Source organism: Neophocaena asiaeorientalis, unplaced genomic scaffold (genome assembly GCF_003031525.2).
Source record: "Neophocaena asiaeorientalis asiaeorientalis breed wild unplaced genomic scaffold, Neophocaena_asiaeorientalis_V1.1 scaffold71, whole genome shotgun sequence".
Classification (NCBI taxonomy): domain Eukaryota; kingdom Metazoa; phylum Chordata; class Mammalia; order Artiodactyla; family Phocoenidae; genus Neophocaena; species Neophocaena asiaeorientalis.
The window spans coordinates 543,066-563,123 of NW_020175439.1; the positions used below are offsets into that span (position 1 = coordinate 543,066).

At 37.6% G+C, this 20,058-nt stretch overlaps 1 protein-coding gene across 1 annotated transcript in view; it reads right to left on the bottom strand.

Annotated features, from left to right (window-relative positions):
• Positions 1 to 20,058, bottom strand: part of PYGO1 (pygopus family PHD finger 1) — a 20,534-nt gene continuing 476 nt past the window's right edge. Inside the window, exons 3-4 of the mRNA XM_024767825.1 lie at positions 3,879 to 3,964; positions 1 to 2,828 (exon numbers count right to left, since the gene is read on the bottom strand). Coding sequence (XP_024623593.1) covers positions 1,704 to 2,828; positions 3,879 to 3,964 — 1,211 coding nt within the window. The 3' untranslated portion in view covers positions 1 to 1,703. The remainder of the gene's footprint in view (positions 2,829 to 3,878; positions 3,965 to 20,058) is intronic.

Sequence of the window (20,058 nt, forward strand, 5' to 3'; positions counted from 1 at the left end):
CATGTGACACCAGTGCTGTCATGTAAAAGTGTGGGTTCATGTTTATTAACCGAAGGACTATAATCAAAATTTTCATGCATAATTTAAATTTCTTGGCAATATTGCTGCTGCTGTCATTTCACCAAGGTTTAAAGTATCCCTTTTGCAGGTCACCACGTAGTCTTCAGAACTTTTTTGGTCACAACGATGGTTCAAGTTTGGGAGATTTACCAACATCCAACCATTGTATAAATTATTATCAATTGTCATATAGAATCCTTTTTTTGGGTCACAGGTTATGATCCACTCCAAAAACAGGCTTCTGTTGTTTCAAATCTTAATTAGTGCACCTCCAACTGTCTCCATTCTTAATCATCTCTCAAGAGAATACTCTCAGGTCCATTTTTACTCTTTCCCCAGTCACAGCGGAAACTCCTGTCTGCTGCAGGGCCTCGAACTGTGAGTAAGCTCTCATCTTGGCTCTTCATTGATCTTTGCTTAAAATGGATTTTGAACTCCCCTGAGGCTCAGTTTTAATTTTCAGATCCCCAGAACAAGATTTTTCAACCCACCACTCTTTGGCCAGTAGAGCCCTCTAAGGCCAAATTGATGTTTCTACCTATCTCATTTGCAATATGTCCCTGGTTTGAAATGATATTAAGAAAAGTATTCACAATTCTTCTGAGGATACTGTATTATTTATTTCTCTGGAAAACAATAACAAAACAACTCAATAATCAAACTGAAGAGTGAAGAGCATAATACTGTTATATTTCTAAATAGCACAACTAAAAAATCCTTTATGACAACTCTACTAATTGTAGTCAATTTTCAACTGATCTAATGTTAGCAATTTCATGTGGTACAATCCACAAGTTAATCAACAAATACTTATTGAACATCTACTATATGCTAACATCTGTCTCGTATCTGTACAAACAGACATCCTGGAAAGACTGAGTTGATAATACGAAGGTCACTAATTTCAAGGACCCTAATATGGGATGAATCTGGTGTCATACTCTATTATTTTTTAAAACACTCATTGAAATGTATGATTTCTTCCATGTTTTAGCTACATATATTCTTTCTGAAAACATGTTAAATGGATCCTCAAATATTTTTTTGAACTAAATATTTAATTTGATATTGCCAAAGTTCAGCACTGGAATACACCTGACCCTTGAACAACGCGGGGGCTAGGGGTGCCGACCCCCTAACAGTCAAAAATCTGAATACAACTTTATAGTCAGCCCCCCAAAACTGTGGTTCCGCATCCTGGAATTTAATCAACCGTGGATCATGTAGTACTATAGTATGTGTTTATTGAAAATCAGTGGGCCCAGGCAGTTCAAACCTCTGTTGTTCAAGGGTCAACTGATACATTTTTTCAAGGATTCTAACTTTTAAAAGTCAAAACTTGCCTACATTTGCTATATATTATCTTGAAGCTTCAAGAGGCTTTTATGTTCATGATTACAAACTAAAATTCACTTGTATATTACTTTCTAATGTACCCCCATATACATTATTCTTATTTAAGATAGCAAACAAAAACAATACAAAGTCTGCACTAGCAATGAAGTGGTTATTAATAAAAACTAAAAGGTAAATAATTTTTTGTGTGTGTGCATTTAAAAAAATAATGTAAAACATTAAAATCCTGTGTCACTGAACCTCTGTAATACACAGGAGAAAAAAACCACTGTAGTTAATGCCTGTGATTAAGCATCACTGCCCACTGCAGAGGGACCAAAAGTTTCTCTAGTGCGCATTAACTGGACATCTTTGTCAGCCATACAGGTATCACAGCCCCATACTGCTGATGCTTCTGCTGTTAGGAGGCCATAAGCTGTTTCAGTCATTCCAGTGCAGATCCGATGAAACCATTTCTGACAAGAGGCTTCGCATAAGATGGCATCCTGATCATCATTCACTTCATTTGTACAAATTCCACAAGGATACACTGGGTCAGAAGAAGAATGCCCATGACGGCTTGGGTGGAGAGAGGATTTATTGCTTTTCTCAGTGGTGCATGTATCTGCGGCACCTCTAGGTTGTCGTGGATTATTCTGTGTCCCGTTTGCATGGCTGTTGTTTGTAGCTTCAGTGCTACTCGAACGGCTATTCTCTTGACTTACGCCATTGTTTCGATTAACATTTTTTAATTCAATATTACTCTGATTCACTGTGTCATCCATATTTAAGTGAGGTGGGTGAGCAGAGGAATTTTGATTAGTGTTTTTGGTTGCTCCTTGACTAAAGTCTTGTTTTGGGGGTGGTGCTTTTGCTTGACCAAAAGTGTTTGGGGGAGGAATAAAAGAATGATTAGATTCTAATGGAGAGCTAAAATTTGAATTATTTCCAGGGACAAAGTTAGATGCCAAGTCAGGGTTAGATATTTGGCTAGCATTCTGTGGAGGAATCTGATTGAAGTTTTCAGCAGGATTTTGTCTAAAATGTTGATTAGGCATGTTAACATTCTGACTTAGTGCATTATTATAAGATGGGTTTCCAAAACTCGAATTATCATGTGGCCCAAAATTAAAAGCATGAGGTCGATTAAAACCCATGCCCAAAGGATTCTGGGGAAATGGGTGTGGCTGATTCCTGAGTGAGTAAGGACCACAGTATGGGGAAGACATTCTTGGAGGAACGTGAGGTGGCATTCTGAATGTGCTGTAGCCTCCAAAGCCAGGATAACCAGGGCCAAGATATGGATTTGACGAAGGTAGTGGTTTATAGGAAATAGTATTGTAGTTGTCATCAAATGGATTAGCAGCCACTAGATGGTCAGAGTTTGGATTTGGTGGTGGCGCATACTCAGACAATGGAGAAAAAGAAGGCCCCTGAAATGAGAATGTAAAATACATGCTTTTGATCAAAGAAGTCATAAATGTTAACATTTATGAACTTAGTTTTAAATTTCTTTTGAAGTGTTACAAAAATTTAATTCTTCACCTGACCTTTCAATTCCAAATAATGTTTCTATTTATATTTAATGATAAAACTGTGTAGGTTTCTTTCATTTAGGAAAGGAAATAAGGTGTACTTTTTTGAGCTCAAATCAATTGTTACAAACCCTAGAAGTATTCAGCCTTCAAAAGAAGCTTCAGTACCATAATTTTCATTGAATATGCTTGCCTGTAACTCTAGAATCTTTCACTTAAAATTTTAACTGAAAGCACCTTTATACCTCCAAACAGCCATAAAATGAAATAACAGTAAACAGGATCTAAATTTCTTTCCCTAGCTTAACTTCAGAGAGTTAGCTATTAAAGTATTCCCAAAGCACTAAGGCCTAGGCCTCAGACTGGAAAAATAAACTGCCAGTTTTAGTCACAACTGCAAGCTTAACAGTGTGGCCGAAATGGAAACAGGTAATCTGTACACATTTCATAGTTACTTGCAGTCTATATAATAAAAACAGTGCTTCAAATTTACAGAGGATAAAACCAAGAAAGTCTGTATTTATAACTGTCTATTACAACCAAAGGTTTCAGACAAAAGATGCTTCCATCATGATTGCTTCATGATATGTACATATTACTGATTTATTATAATAGTTGAACATTACTCCAAGTTAAACTTGTGTCCATATATTTTTAAATCTTTTCATAAAAGTACAGGCATCTATTCCTTTTAAATTAGCTTTAAGAGTAAGCATTTTAATTTATCTGCCTACACTTCCTTCTTGCAATATTCACTCTAGGCTTACAGTCCAATAATAGCCGCTAGCTGCAAAGCAAAAAAAAAACCCAAAAAACAAATCACTGCAGAATTCACTACTAGGTTCTGAATTAGGATAGGAAACAAAACCCATGACGAAAGTTAAATTTACCTCATAGCCTGATCATATCAGTGAAGAAAAACTGTTATTAAAGAAAATGCCAATTTACCTGGGTATTTGTCTTGCGCTTTTTCTTATCTGGGCTTCCTAGTTGTACACCTGGTCCTCCTAACCCATCCAGTCCACTATCACCACCTAAAAATAAATAAATAAATAAATCCAGATAGTATTTCTACTTATAAGTGAAATTTATATCTCTCATAGCAATATCTATTATAGCTACCTGTTAATATGTTTCCTATTTTTATTAGATAAAAGCAATACTAAGCTCTTATTATCTTTGTTCTCCAAAAAGTCTTCCCCATAATCTCAGCCAGAATCAGTCATTCACCTCTACCCCATAGCATTTTTTATTATTCTTTCAGTGAAAAAGTAATTCTCCATCCCACCCTCAAACCTTCAGTCATCTGGTTTCCTATCCCTGAAGCAAACACTGTTGCTAGTTTCTGATCTATCTTTCCAAAGATAATCTAGATAAATTCCAGTATATCTCTGGGGAGTACACAAACAATGGCATGCTTAGTATGGAACAATGGTCTGTACCTTGCTTTCTTACTTGGAAATCATTCCATGTCATTGCATATAGAACTGCTCCATTCTCTAATAAGTGAGTAGTTCAGAGTATGATTATACCATAATTCACTAAACTAGTCCCCTCCCTATTGATGGATATTTTGATTGTTTTCAAACCTTTGCTGTTCTGCAATGAAAATCCATGTATCAATGTCTTTACACTCATGTAAAAGTCATTCCTAGGACTGGAATTATGGCATCAGAGGTATGTGCCTCTTAATTCTGAAAGGTATTGTCAAAATACAACAGTGTATGTGAGTATGATTTTCTCAATATGATCAAGCAAAAGCAAAAGCTTGACTGTGACTCTAACAAGTTTTTAAAAACATAGGATTTTCTTCCATTAAAAAAGCACACTTTTTATTACAGAGAATTCTGAACATATACAAAAGCAGACAGAATAAAATTATGTACACATATATGTAGATACACATTTGTAGTAAACTATAATACATATTTGTAATAGATTAATAAATAAATAAATCCAATGAGTTGACAGAGAATTATAGGAGACTTGCTCATACATGTGGATTCCGAGAAAGAGATATTTAAACTGAGTCCTAAAAGATGATAAGAAATCTCTCATATGAAGAGCAGAACGAAAAGCCTCTAGGCAGAGAGAATAAATAGAAAGGAGCTTGAATGTGTCATCCTGTCCGAGACATTTAAAAGAGGCCAGTGTGTTAGGGAACTCTGGAGAGCACCTTTAGAAGAGGCTGAAGAGACAGGCAGGGACCAGATCATTTTAGAGTGTCATGAACTAAATGCTCGCGACCCCGCACAATTCATATGTTGAAACTCTGCCCCCTAATGTGATAGTATTTGGAGGTGGGGGCTTTTGGAGGTAATTAGGGGTACATTAGGTCCTGAGGGTAATGGGATTAGTGGCCTTCTAAGAAGAGAAAGTGAACTCTCTCTCTCTCCACACCCCCTTCCTCCTTTCCACCCTCCCTCCTCCCACACGCAAACAGTGGGAAATGCCATATGAGGACAAAGCAAGAAGATGGGCATCTATCTACAAGCCAGGAAGACAGCCCTCACCAGGAGCTGACAAACTAGCTGGCACCTTGATCTTGGACTTCCTAGCACCAGACTGAGAGAAAATAAATTTCTGTTGTTTAAGCCACCCAGTCTATGGCATTTTGTTATGGCAGCGCAAGCCAACTGAGACATAGAGCCCTATAGTTTATGGTAAGGAATTTGGATTTTATTTTAAGAACAGTGGATGATCATTTAAGGATTTTGGGCAGGAAAGTAACACGATTTATGTTTTTAAAAGATTACATTAGCAATTGTGCTGAGAATAAATTGGTGATGGGAATGGGGTAGAAGCAGGGAGACCAGTAATGATATCTTTACAATAGTAGTTCAGGAAAAGTAATGGTACTTGGCAATAAAGAGAAATCAGCGTGCTGGCAATAGTTCCACACATAAAAATGCAAAGCAGATTTCTGTAAGAGCTATTTAGAAGAGGTTTAAATATTGTGGAGGTAAAAAACTATGACAACAATAACAAAATTTTAGTAAGGATTCTGGATGTTAAATTAATATCTAAACATCAAAAGCTTTCATATTACAAACTATAACCAGTTAAAAGATAAAGTGGAAGATAAGCTTTCATTAACAGGAACAAAACTAAACTAAAATAGCTAGCAATAAATTTAAGAAGTGCACAAGATCAGTATGAACAAAAATTTTTTAAAAGCCCTATTGAGGGACAAAGAGGAAGACTTCTAATAAGTGGAAAGGTACTCCCTGTTCTGGTTAGCCATCTAGAACAAAATAATACTGTTTTTATTTAGCTCACATATTATCCCAGATAGCCTGGTTGTGCCCTCCTCAGAGACATCAGCACCTGGTGTCTGAGTCCCAGGCCCACAGGGCCCATCCTCTAACGTCATAGGCATTCATACCAGCCTAAGCAGCACCCCCTTCTCAGAGACCTGAGTTTAAACTCCACAGGGACCCTCTTGTGAGTTTATATATTTTAATAATTCCAACCTCTTTCCTATGTCCTTCAGCCTTAAGAATGGTAGCTGCTTCCCACAGTTGTTACCTCTGTAAAAACTTTAGTATCCTATTTTGCCAGTTTAATATCTGTTAACAATACTTTATATCAAATTCTTTCCATTAAAAATAACTAGTCTGGGGCTTCCCTGGTGGCGCGGTGGTTGGGAGTCCGCCTGCCGGCACGGGGGACACAGGTTCAAGCCCTGGTCCGGGAGGATCCCGCATGCTGCGGAGCAGCTGAGCCCATGCACCACAACTACTGAGCCTGCGCTCTAGAGACCATGAGCCACAAATGCTGAGCCTGCCTGCCGCAACTACTGAAGCGCACCCGCCTGGAGCCCGTGCTCCACAACGGGAGAGGCCACCGCAGTGAGAGGCCTGTGCACTGCAACGAGGACCCAACACAGCCAAGGACAAATAAATAAATAAATTTAAAAATAGCTAGTCTGGTTTCTCTCTCCTGGCTAGACCCTGACTGATACATATTTCAAACACCTCCCAGGCTGAAAATAGTATTACTCCTACGTTAACATCATTCCAGAGATGTAGCTTACTATCTACCTACCTACTTTTCCTCCTGTGTATAAATTTGTGATAGTAATACCTTTACAAAAATGGGCTATTATTTTTTAAATAAAAGCATTAAATTTTAACTTTATTAGAATTTAATAAAGGAAAAAGAAATAAATTAAACTGGAGAATATGCTAAATGTTTCTTCACCAGAAGAGAAATTTTTGAAAATAATTCTCTAAGGCTAAGAAAAGACAACAAGAAAAACATTAAGTTGGAGAAATTATGGTTTTTCTTTTTTCAGTCTTTAGATGGTGTCAAGTGACTTCCTACTTTGAAAGTTGAGGATAGTATAGTATCACATCTTATTCTACTTTTTCCCTCTCTAAATTTAGCAGGGTATTTTCTATCTCTAGATTCTTGATTTCAGGTAAATTTTCTTTTCTCATATCTTTGAATACTTTTTTTCCACTCTATTTGTTCAGTGCTCTATTTCAGGGGTACTAATTATCATTATGCTGGGGAGATTTTTTAGCTCCATACCTATTAGCTCATCTGACTAGTCTTTTTCATCTGCACTTAATCTGATTATCTGAAGTTTTTCTATTATGTAACTTATTTGTTAACTATCTTTATTCTGTTTCTAATTTGTAATTTGTTCTCTATATATGTTGTTTTAGTCAATTTATTTCCTTAGGTCTGCAATTTACCCTTCTTCTGTGTTTTAATATTATCTTGTCTTTGAGCTCTTATTTTATTTAAGTTCTACAACTTGAAGTACATGTGAGTTATTTCCTTCTGTCCTGTAGGTTATGGGTTCTTCATCTTCTGCATGCTCTTTCTCTTCTTATTCTTTGTGTCAGTTCACTAGTTTGCTACAGTATGTTTACATAATTATCATGCTTTTATTTTTATCTTGTAACTTTGCCCAGACCTTTTAAGCTCTGATTTAATGTGCATAACTTTGACTCCCTTTTATTCTTATCTAAGATTGTTTGCCTGGCTTAGATGGCTTGCATCTATTGAGATAATCATATGATGTTTTTCCTTTACATTATTTATTTTTATAAATTTATTTATAAATTTATTTATTTATTTATTTTTGGCTGTGTTGGGTCTTCTCTAGTTGTGGCGAGTGGGGGCCACTCTGTTGTGGTGCGTGGGCTTCTCACTGCAGTGGCTTCTCTCGTGGAGCACCAGCTCTAGGCACACGGGCTTCAGTAGTTGTGGCACGTGGACTCAGTAGTTGTAGCTCGTGGGCCCTAGAGTACGCAGGCTTCAGTAATTGTGGCACTCAGTCCTAGTTGCTCCGTGGTGTGTGGGATCTTCCTGGACTAGGGCTCGAACCCGTATCCCTTGCATTGGCAGGTGGATTCCTAACTACTGTGCCACCAGGGAAGTCCCCTTTACCTTATTTTAATGTTGAACCCAGCCTGACATTCCTATGTTAGTAAACCTAACTTACTAATTTTTATATGAATGTTATATTTATGTGACTGGATATGCTAATATTCTCTTTATAATGCTTGCCTATGTTAGTAAGATTAACCTGTTGTGCTTCCTTGAAACATCCAGGCTCTTAATTCTAAGATTCTGTTAAATGCACATCTACCTAGTCGGGGGGTGCAGTAACCCATTCACATGGGAGGATTCCCTTGAGTCCTCTGATTCAATTTGTATCCCTGAAGGCTTCTTTTCTGTCAGAGAGTCCTTTAAAAACAACAACAAAAACTTCCCCTGTTTCACTCATTTTTTTTCTTACTCAAAGGAGTGAGAAGACAAGACTACTCATTTAATTTGCTTTTCTCCAGACTTGAGGTTATTAGTAATTCTCAAAATTTTGTAAATCACCAGCAGCTTCCAAGGGGCAGGGATTGTTTTAGAAGCCTAAAACAGTGATCCAGATTTCACCCTGTTCCAGATTTATGTTACCGGGCAATGCCACTTCCCTTGTTTGCTGCTATCACTGACATTTTTGCTGTTTTTTAAAACTGTTTTGGTTCATTTCACTTGAAATTTAGAAGAGAATCTGTACGGTACCTTTGTTCTACCATCTTAGAAGTTTATACCTATATCTATGTTCTTTCACTTAATCTTCATAACAAACCTATGAGGAAAATCATCCCCATTTTAAAAAAAGAAAGAAAAAGAAATGGAATTGTAAAGGTACGGATCATACCCCTGGTAAAAAAGCAGCTCTGAAATCTAAAACTAGTATTTGTTTTTCTTTTACTTTTAGGTGTACAATTCAGTGGGTTTTGGGCATATTCACCAGGCTGTGTAACCATCACCACTATTTAATTCCAGAACATTATCAGCACCCCAAAAAGAAACCCCATACCTGTTAGCCATATAATGTGTGGCTTTTTTTTTTTTTTTTTTTTTTTTTTTTGAACTGTTGTGGTCTCTCCCGTTAAGGAGCACAGGCTCCGGACGCGCAGGCTCAGCGGCCATGGCTCACGGGCCCAGTCGCATCACAGCATGTGGGATCTTCCCGGACATGTGGGATCTTCCCAGACCAGGGCACGAACCCGTATCCCCTGAATCGGCAGGCGGACTCTCAACCACTGTGCCACCAGGGAAGCACCTAATGTGTGGCTTTGAGTTTGGCTTCTTTCACTTAGCATAACATTTCTGACGTTCAACCACGTAATTTTATATATTAGTATTTCATTCTTTTTTATGGCTGAACAATATTCCACATTATGTTTATCCAGTCATCAGCTGGTAAACATTTGGGTTGTTTCTATTTTGGAGGGACTATGAATAATGCATTTACGCACATGTTTTTAAATGAATGTATGTTTTCAATTCTCTTGGGTATACGCCTAGGAGTGGAATTGCTGGGTCACATAGTATCCCTATGATTAACATTTTGAGGAACTGCCCAACCATTTTCCACAGTGGCTGCACCATTTTATGTTCCCACCTCTAAAGTCTGACAGTTCTAATTTCTTCACATTCTCCCCAAGATTTATAGGCTTTTTTTTTTAATATAGTGACTCTAGTGAGTATGAAGTGGTATCTCCTTGTGCTTTTAATTTGCATTTCCAAAATTACTAATGATGTTGAGCATTTATTTATTGACCATTTCTTTATCTTCTTTGAAGAAATGCCTATTCAAGTTCTCTGCCTATTTTTTAGTTAGAATGTTTGTCTTTTCTGTTAAGTTTTAAGAATTCTTTATGTATATATTAAGGATACTAGAATCATCAGATGTAAAACACATAAGTTTTTAATTTTGATGAAGTTCGAATTATTTATTTTTGTTTTGTTGCTCGGATAAAACTAGGTTTATCTGCTTCTAATATAGTAGTTTGCCTCCCTAAGATCTTATACATATACTGTCTTCCTCAGTGGCCCACAAAAGGCAAAAATGGAAACTTCTGGTTCAAACTAAAGGAACTCCTATCTTAATATAATCAATAAAAAACACTGAATCACTATGTTGTACACCTGAAACTAATATAATATTGTAAATAAACTAAACTTTAATTTTAAAAAAAAACTATAAACAGGGAAAAATATAAACATTCATTAAATTATAGTTGTGACCATTAAAAAAAATTTTAATAAAAAAATGACAAAGGGACTCCTATCTTTTAATTTTAATTTGACATGGCAATCCCATTTGAATAGATGGTAAGTAAAGAACTAAGAGAGAGATCCAGTGCACTCCTCAAGGTCATTCATTCAAAACCATATGGTTCAGGAATGGCTAAACTACTTAACCAATGTATAACTTTCAGTAGCCTATATACACTGAACTAATGAGTTCATATTAACAATTTGTATGCAGTTTTCCATAACAGTATATACTAACATACTGAACAGAGAAATGTGTTGTTCTTGAATCTGAATACCTAGAAATTCTGTGGAAAAGAATTAGTAATGGGCTTGAGGTCAAATAATAAAGTGGCTATATAAATAAACAAAAGGTCCAAACATCAAAGTCCTGTCCTTCCTAACATTTTTTATGGGTATTTCATTATAACAAAAGTTATCAACAGAAAAAGGTAATTCTTAAAAAATAAAATGTTATTAACAAATTAGTCTCTAATCTAGAATATATAAATTACCATTCACAGCATTATTAAGACTACTGAATAATTATAATTTTACTATTAAAATGCTGTAAGTTAAAGATGGACAAAATGTAATCTTAATGGTTAGTATCTACCATCTCTGTTCATTTTCTAAAATTTTTATGATAATTCCTGTATTTACTGTAAGGCAAAACTCTGACATTTGGAATCATTTAAATAAATTCATTATTTTCAAGTAATCTGTAAGCAAAACCACCTAAAATTCTTTTTTGAAAATTGAGTTTTATAGTATTAGTTTTTTATTTAAGAGTCTAATATTTCCCTTCATAAAACAATCTTCAAGTTCCCACTGGTCTCAGTTGCCTCACTTATTGTTCATCTAAAAAGTTAACTATGTAACATTTCCAATGACTCTGACTCTTGGCCTTACCTAGGTCCCTGCCACTGCTATATGTAATATTGGTGGTTCTGTCATCTCCATGATGTTAATAAGTAATGTTAGATCAGATTCATGGTCATTGGGGCTAATCAGAATATAAGCTACCAAGAATTTCTGTAATTATTACTCTAAAAACGAAGTGCAAGGGGAGGGGAAAGTAGTGGTCGTAAAGCTAGTTATTTAGGTTACCTTAATAACTTTTGGTACCAAAGCGTCTATCTGCTCTACATATCTGCTGCAGCTGACTCTGCAAGGTAAACCATGAACATTCAGCCAGAAGTTGAGAGTTGTGGAGCACAGAACCAAGAAAACGGGAACTTCCAAATCTTGTTGTAACAGTGGCTACTCTGATCCTTCTGTTAATAATTGAATTTCTTCAACTCATCTCTTCACTCCTACCTTCCCAGAGCCCTCCGAATGCACAAGGCGGAAGAGAAGTGGGAAAGGGTGATATCAACAATAGAAAAAGAAACCTCTCTCATCTTAAGTTAAGGAATTTTATCTATATATTATCACTTTTCATTATGCCAATCAATCTCAAATAAGCACAAAAATAGTTTTACCTCTCCTTTCACCCTTTAACCTTTATTTAGAGCTGGAAGCTTAAGTTGTTTCTCTACTTGTAGTCTTAGAGGAGAGTCCAACCTACTAAATGATACAATTTCTTCCCCATCTAAAGACGCTACAAATCAATGACCTTTTCATATGAAATCTGTTTGTAAGTATAAAATCATTCTTTTATTTGTAAGTACTTTTTATTTTGTAAAGAGTGGATTATTTACTTTAGACCTTTTATGCATTTTTTTTTTTTAGGTCTAGTTACAACTTCTTTATTCTTCCTATTAAAGACTCAATCTATTTTGGCCCCATGTCCTTAAAAGGGAGTGAAGGCACTATTCTGTATACTAGATAGCAGTGTGCCTTTAATATATTTAAATTTTTCCTTTGTTAAACTCACTTTATTCACAATAATGGTTTCGTTTGTGACAGTGACTGTTCTCATAAGTAATGTGACTACATTATTTTAAAATATTTTATAATCAACATTTTCCTTTAAAGAGACTTGCTTCATCATTATTCCAAGTAAGTGTTTATTTTGTGTATGTGGTATAAGGATGTATTCTAGGCTCATTAAATGACTCAACCCAGGTTTGTTTTCCCCCAAAATTCGTATGTTGAAATCCTAATCCTCATTATGATGGTATTAGGAGATGGCGTCTTTGATAGGAGATTAGGTCATGCGGGCTCTGCCCTTATAAAACAGATCTGGGAGATTTAGTGCCCTTATATAACAGACCTGGGAGAGTTCCCTAGCCCCTTCTGCACGTTAGGACAGAGTGAGAAGGATTGTTGTCTATGAACCACGAAGTGGGTCTTCATCATACACCAAATCTGCTGGCACCTTGATCTTGGACTTTCTAGCCTCCAGAATTGTAAGAAATAAAATGTTTGCTGTTTACAAGCCACCCAGTCTATGGTATTGTTACAGCAGCCCAAACGGACTAAGACAGTGCCTAACACATTGCCTGGTACACAATGGGTACTCAATTGTTAGTTTTCATTTTGCTTTCCTTTAGACTAAACTATACCACTAGTGCACTTCATTTCATCTTCTATAGTATTTATCATCCTATCAAAATATCTAATAGCCAGCAGTGTCAGCACAATCAGTGGACACTCAAGTATCGGTTTTTCACAACAGCAGAGAAGTCTGGGATATAATGTCAGTTTACTCTACCATTTACTATGGATGTGAACATCTTAGCTAACAGCTTTACCTTCACCTGAAACACATACTTCTGTAATACTGGTCTCTACCATGGAATGGAAATATTGTGAATTAATATGTGAATATAGGGCTTCCCTGGTGGCGCAGTGGTTGAGTCTGCCTGCCGATGAAGGGGACGCGGGTTCGTGTCCCGGTCCGGGAAGATCCCACATGCCGCGGAGCGGCTGGGCCTGTGAGCCATGGCCGCTGCGCCTGCGCGTCCGGAGCCTGTGCTCCGCGGCGGGAGAGGCCACAACAGTGAGAGGCCCGCGTACGGCAAAAAAAAAAAAAAAAAAAGTGAATATAGTATTGTATGAATTCCATTAAGCATTTGGCAAAATGGTCTTATATGATTGAAGTGAAAAAGACATTATTTCCTTTTAGAATGCAAGGCAGAAAGTGTCTGCTATGTGATGCCCCAAACCTAGATCAATCTGGGTATGTAATAAATATATTAAATTCAGAAAGCCCTCAACATCAGTGATTTAAAGTTTCATATATTTGTGGTTCTTGTGCCAGCTGTTCGCCCCAAACTAATGATCTTTGCATTCCTGAGGTACATGAGGTTTAAGGCTGCTCACAAAGGTAAAGCTTAGGAGGGTGGGTGGATGGCATCCAAGTGTGAAGCTGACTCTATATAATAACATCAATACCTCGAATAATGGGCGGTCTTGGTGGAGCTGAAGCTTTGAGGATGAGTATCTTACCAAAGATGGGAAAAAAGAGGGCATGCCTAGCAGAAGGAACAGAATGTGCAAAGACAAATTTAAAGACATGAGAGATCATGACAACATCTAGAGAGGAAATGTGACTATTTCAGAACTGGAGCATGGGAGACAAGGGTAAGCATTTCATGGAATAGGAAGGATGGAGGACTAAGTGGTAGGCCTGGGCCAAATAAAAATACAAGAAGGTTGGATTGGGTTAATGTAAGAAGGTTGGATTTTTATCCTAATTGCAATGGGGAACCAATGAAGAATTTTACAAAAAAGAGTAACATGACTAAATTGTGTTTCGGAAGCATTATAGCAATGGAACATACTGGCTAAGATTTGGGGCCCTAGAACCTAAGTTCTAGCTTTGCCACTTACTAGCTGGGTAAACTTGAATATGTTACTTAACCACATATTACTTAACCTCTCTGAATATCAATTCCTCAATTATAAACCTAGAATGATGATATCAGCCAGCTTATAGGGTTATTGAGAGGATTAAGCAAGATGATCCATTTAAATTACTTAGCAAACTGCTTGGTAAGTACTCAATAGATGGTAGTTACTTACCACCAGCAGTAAGTAACAATGTGCAAAATGGGTTAAGAAAGACAAAACGGGAGGCCACTGAAACCAGTGATAGGGTTATTATAATAAGCAAAGAGATAATCAAAACCTGAACTAAAGAAGTGGTTGTGGAAAGACTGAGGAGATGATGGGTTCAAAACATACTAAGGAGACAGATAATCTAGGACTCTGGGACAGTGCTGAGTTGCAGTGGGGCATGGGTTTGGATCACTAGATAAATGATCTTCATCAGGTTAGGGAATATGGGAGAAAGAACATGCTGGAGGTCTCACAGATAGACACCTTTCATTCTACTTGTTAACAACAAAATCCATTTATCTCCCCCTCATAAATGTACTCTTCCTGTTATATATCTGACACCATTCTCTTACAGTTTTCTCCTCTACCTCTCTGGCTACTCCTTCGCATTCTGTTTTTCAGGGTCCTCTTTCCCCTTTTATCTCCTAAATGTTAGTGTGCCTAAAGCTGCGTTTCTCAATGCTTTTCTCTTCTCACTCTTCACTCTCTTGGGTGAGCTCATCTACTCCCAAGGCATCAATTAGTATTCACATGTTTACTGATAACTTCCAGATCTCTATTTCTGGCTCAGACCACCCGCCTCGGTCCAAACCACGTGTATCTGTTGCATACACTGCAACATCCCAGGGGGATATTCATTCAATGTGTTGAAAACCAAACGCGCTTCCCTGACACTCTGCCTAGCCCTTACATATGCCAATTAAAAAACAAAACAACAAAAAACCCCAATCCTTTCCTGCAGACTTTCTCTCGTCAGTTCTTTCCCTCAATTCTGTGACTGTAAATTATGCTTCCTCTTCAATCTTAATCCAAATCTTCCATACACTTCTCTGATCAAGATGGTCTGTATTTTGTAGTACAGTCTACTTTTAGCACTTCTGTGACATTTTTGTGTTACTATGCCATTCTAAAATACATGCTTACCTCTCCAATGTCATTTCTAACTCTGGTTAAAAGTGTTTCATCTGAGGGTACACAGTCTTTTAAAAGCAGATAGCTACTTAATCACTTTTGCCTCATGACTAGAGAAATTTCTGCTTTTACTAAAGAACTATCATTTGTTCATAGTCTAGATGGAGTTATCTTGATACTATATAGTGTTCACCATAGTTCTGATATGAGTCATTAAGTCTGCTGTCTTAACTTCTTCAGGCAAAATCAGTAATAAATCAGACATAACTGTATTTGAAACAATAAATGTGGCATGTATGTTTAAAAAAAAGCATTTCATCTGAAATGGATGCTTCAACTTCCTTCTTCATCTCTAAATTTGTTTTTCTTCCTTCATTTTCTCTTTTTTTCCCCAAAACTAACTCTTCATTTGCATCCTTGTTGCTATTCCTTCTCTCATATGCAGAAACCTGATTTATGAGGAGTCTTGTCTGTCTAATGCCCAGCTTCCACAACAGCGAATACCTAGCACATGGCAGATATTAAAAAACATGTACTGAATGCTTTATTAATGAATTATCCTCTCTTTCTGTTGCTTTTTCAGTTTCTCCCCTCTCCTTCTAAATCAGGTTCTTTTGTTTGTCTACTAATACGTCTGTCATTTTTCAAGGGAGAAAAAATAAAAGAGAACCCATACAAACTTCCTCTTCACTCTCTTTCCAAGTTATTGGCTATGTCTTTCCTTCTATCACCAAGCTTCCTTTAAATTATATCGTCACCACTTAATATTCACTACTTTGAAATGTAGTTTTCTCCCAAAAATGCCTTCTCAAAATCACCACTAACTTCCTAGACCTTTTTCTCATCCCTCATCCTCCTTGCTGCTCTTTCTACATCATTTAAAACAAAGGAACACCCACCACTTCGTAGAACTCTCCTCCAGGAGGCCTTCCTTGACTCCCTTAAAGATAGGTTATATACGTTCCTTTACTTCCTGTAGATTATCACAGCATTTATCATGCTGTTTGTAATTGATTACTTATTTGTCAGTATCCCAGACTACACTAAAAGTTCTTGAAGACAGGTATTATGTCTTCTTAATCAATGAATTCTCACTGTCTGGCACTATAACTGCCCAACAAATATTTGTTGAATAAACGAATGAATAGCATCATCAGATCAACACCTACGAGTTCTAAAAATACTGGATAATGGGAGTGTTGGTTAAAATAAGGAAAAAGGTCAAGTAAAAGTGGTAGGAGGGGCTACGGACAATCCGAAAGCACCATAATGATACGAATCAGTTCCTTCATGTATTCACTCATTCGTTCATTTGGTATTTACTGTGAGCAAGGCAATTAGGAAAGAAACAGAAGGATAATCAAGATATTGCACCTATCCTCATGGATCTGTCTTACAACCCAGGGCTGAGGGTTTGGGGAGTAGTAAGAACTGGTAGGAAATAGTAAGATACTTTGCCATTAAATAGCAATTGTGAATCTAATATTAAAATATCAGGACAGGGACTTCCCTGGTGGTGCAGTGGTAAGACTCCAGGCTCCCAATGCAGGGGGCTCGGGTTCGATCCCTGGTCAGGGAACTAGATCCCACATGCATGCCGCAACTAAGAGTTCACATGCCACAGCTGAGGAGCTGGCGAGCCACAACTTAGGAGCCTGCCTGCCGCAACTAAGACCCAGCGCAACCAAATAAATAAATATTTTAAAAAGTAAAATTAAAATAAATAAATAAACTATCAGGACAAGTTTGGAAAACCACCGATCAGCTTCCTCTGGTCCACTTACCTTCACAATCTAGGTCTACCAGCAGCAGTTCTCAAACTTTAGTGTACATAAGGAACAGCGGGGGAGCTTGTTAAAGATGCAGAGAAATCTCTCAGAAATTCTGATTCTGTGGGTCCAGGAAGCTACATTTTGAATAAGCATCCTAGGGGATTACGATGCTTTTGGTCTACAAAGTCCTTAGTCATTCACTTTGTCATAATTTTGCCATATCTGAGTTATGTCTATAATATTATTTTCTAGTAATTCCTTTAAATTTAAAAAATATATATAGGTCTTTCTCTATATATAGAGAAAGATATGTCTATCTATATCTTAGTCTTATCCTAAGCAAAAGGTTTGATAACTTATATTTTTGATAATACACATGAAATAAATACATAACCATTAAAAAGTCTGATTATATATATATCATTGGATAAGAAACGGTTTGAGAAGCACTGTTCAAGAGATTATGCTCTGCAAACACCACATTCTACGTGCAGTCTGATGATACAAATTATAACTAGAAGCTCCAGGGCAGTGAAGTTCAGCAGAATTGTGCTTCAGAAGAGCTCATGTAGATAATCTGGTGCCTTTTATGGATTATAAAATAATTTTAAAATGTTTTAAAAATTAATGTTCTAATTAGTACAAAATGACATCATAAAAACCCCTCTTCATATTGGCTTTTTATTTTAAAAAGTGCTTTGTCTTTTATTTTGGTACTTGACTCTCAGAATATTCTTGAGCTGACACCTAAGTCAACTTCTAACAACTAGGGCATCAAACTTAAAACCAGCAGTTGTAATAAAACAAAGACAGATCTGTAGTCTTGAGGCACAATAAAATACCCATCAATTTTATTTAAAATTACGTTTGATTAAGACTGATAATTGAGTTCAAAGGTGTAAACTTGATAAAGCTTTCTTTTCCTTCAACCCCAAAGTAATTTTTAATAGTAGGCAAAATAACATGGCAAACATATCAAAGAAATAACTATCTCAGAAAGGTATATTCCTTAAAGGCTTTGGCAATTCATAACAACAAAGAGAAAAGAAAGTTGAAATAGAAAACCTTCACCAAATGAAAGATTGTGCTTTTAAGCCTGTAAAAACAATATTCTGCTCTAAATTATGTTTTTGCTTAAAGGGCTAAGAAAATCAATCTCTAACTAAATACTCAAGTGATGTTATTTGGATATCACATTGTCACTGTGTCACAAGCCAGTTCTATAGGTTTAATCTCTAGTCACAAGGAACAAAAACATAGATGAATGACTGTGGTCCTTGATCTCTACATCACTTAAGTCAATTGGAAATTTACCTTACTACTTACTGATTTATAAAGCACTTTATCCTGTTTGGATGAAAGGATTATTTCAATAACTTCCTAACTAGCCTCCCTGCTTTAGCCCTTGTTCTCTACAGTCTATTCTCCGCAGAACAGCCAGTTAAAAACATAAGGCAGGGCTTCCCCAGTGGCGCAGTGGTTGAGAGTCCGCCTGCCGATGCAGGGGACACGGGTTCGTGCCCCGGTCCGGGAAGATCCCACATGCCGCGGAGCGGCTGGGCCAGTGAGCCATGGCCGCTGAGCCTGCGCGTCCGGAGCCTGTGCTCCGCAACGGGAGAGGCCACAACAGTGAGAGGCCAGCGTACCGCAAAAAAAACCCAAAAAAAAAACATAAGGCAGATCACTCACTCTTCTGCACAAAATCATCCAGGCGCTATCTCAGAGTACAAGCCCAAATCTTTTAAATGGCTCACAAGGCCAATACACATTCACTCCATACTTCAGCTCATCTCACACTACTCTCCCTTTGCTCACTCACAATAGCTTCTTTGCAGTTGCTTGAACACACTAGGCAAATTCCAGACCCAGGGCCTTTGCACTTGCTGTTCCTTTTGCCAACACTGCTATTCCCACACATATCCATATGGCTCTGCTCTGTCACTTCCTTTGGGTCTTTGCTCAAACATCATCTTCCAGCTGAGCCCTCTTATACATAATCGCTACCTCTCCACCCTCATACATATTTTCTAACCACTCTCCCTGCTTTGATTTTCTCCATACCACTTACCATTTGACATGCTATACCTTTTATTTGTTCATCATTTGTTTACCCTACAAGAGTGTGCATTCCTCCTGGGTGCAGATGGTCTTTTTGCTTTGTTCACCGCGGTATCCCAGTGCCAAAAACAGTGCCGGGCACACAGTAGATGTTCAATAAATATTTGCTTACTGAACAAACAGTATTACTTCAACTTTGGGACTTTTGGCCTGAACCCTATTGAAAGCTGGAAATAAGAGCTGGAGGATACTCCCCAAATTTCCAGACGGCACTTGGTGTCTGTGAACTTACATGCGTTATCTTTTGTCTGGCACATCGTTCCCTCTGATACTTCTTAGATAGTAAGGCAGCAGGAAAATTCCTAACTAGTGTGCAAGGAAGAAGCAAGCCAGCCGTGTATAAAACTGATTTGGGGCGATTTGATTCTTATCCATAAGCCAATAGAGAAAAGCCTTTTGAATGAATATAGGTTCTCCTCTTAAGCCTATGGAAAATAAAGCTGTATGTTTGTTGCCTTTTGGAGAATGGGAAGGGGGGCTGGGAGAGACACGGAGGCCCGGCACACCTTCTGCAAGAGCGTCAACTCCAGTGCGGTCCAACTTACTTTTTTTGGGGGGGGGGATGGAGGGCATCGTTCGTGGTCTCTGCCAGGGGGTGTTCCTTTCTCACCCTCTGAGCTGCCTATTGTGCTGTGTCTGGCCAACGAGGTAAGGTGGGCGAGGAGAGGGGTATGAAGGGATGCTGAGTGCGGCTTCAACTGCCTCCTAACACAAAGTCGGGGCGGCTAGGGCTCGGCACAGGGGACGCGGCGGCCGCGGGG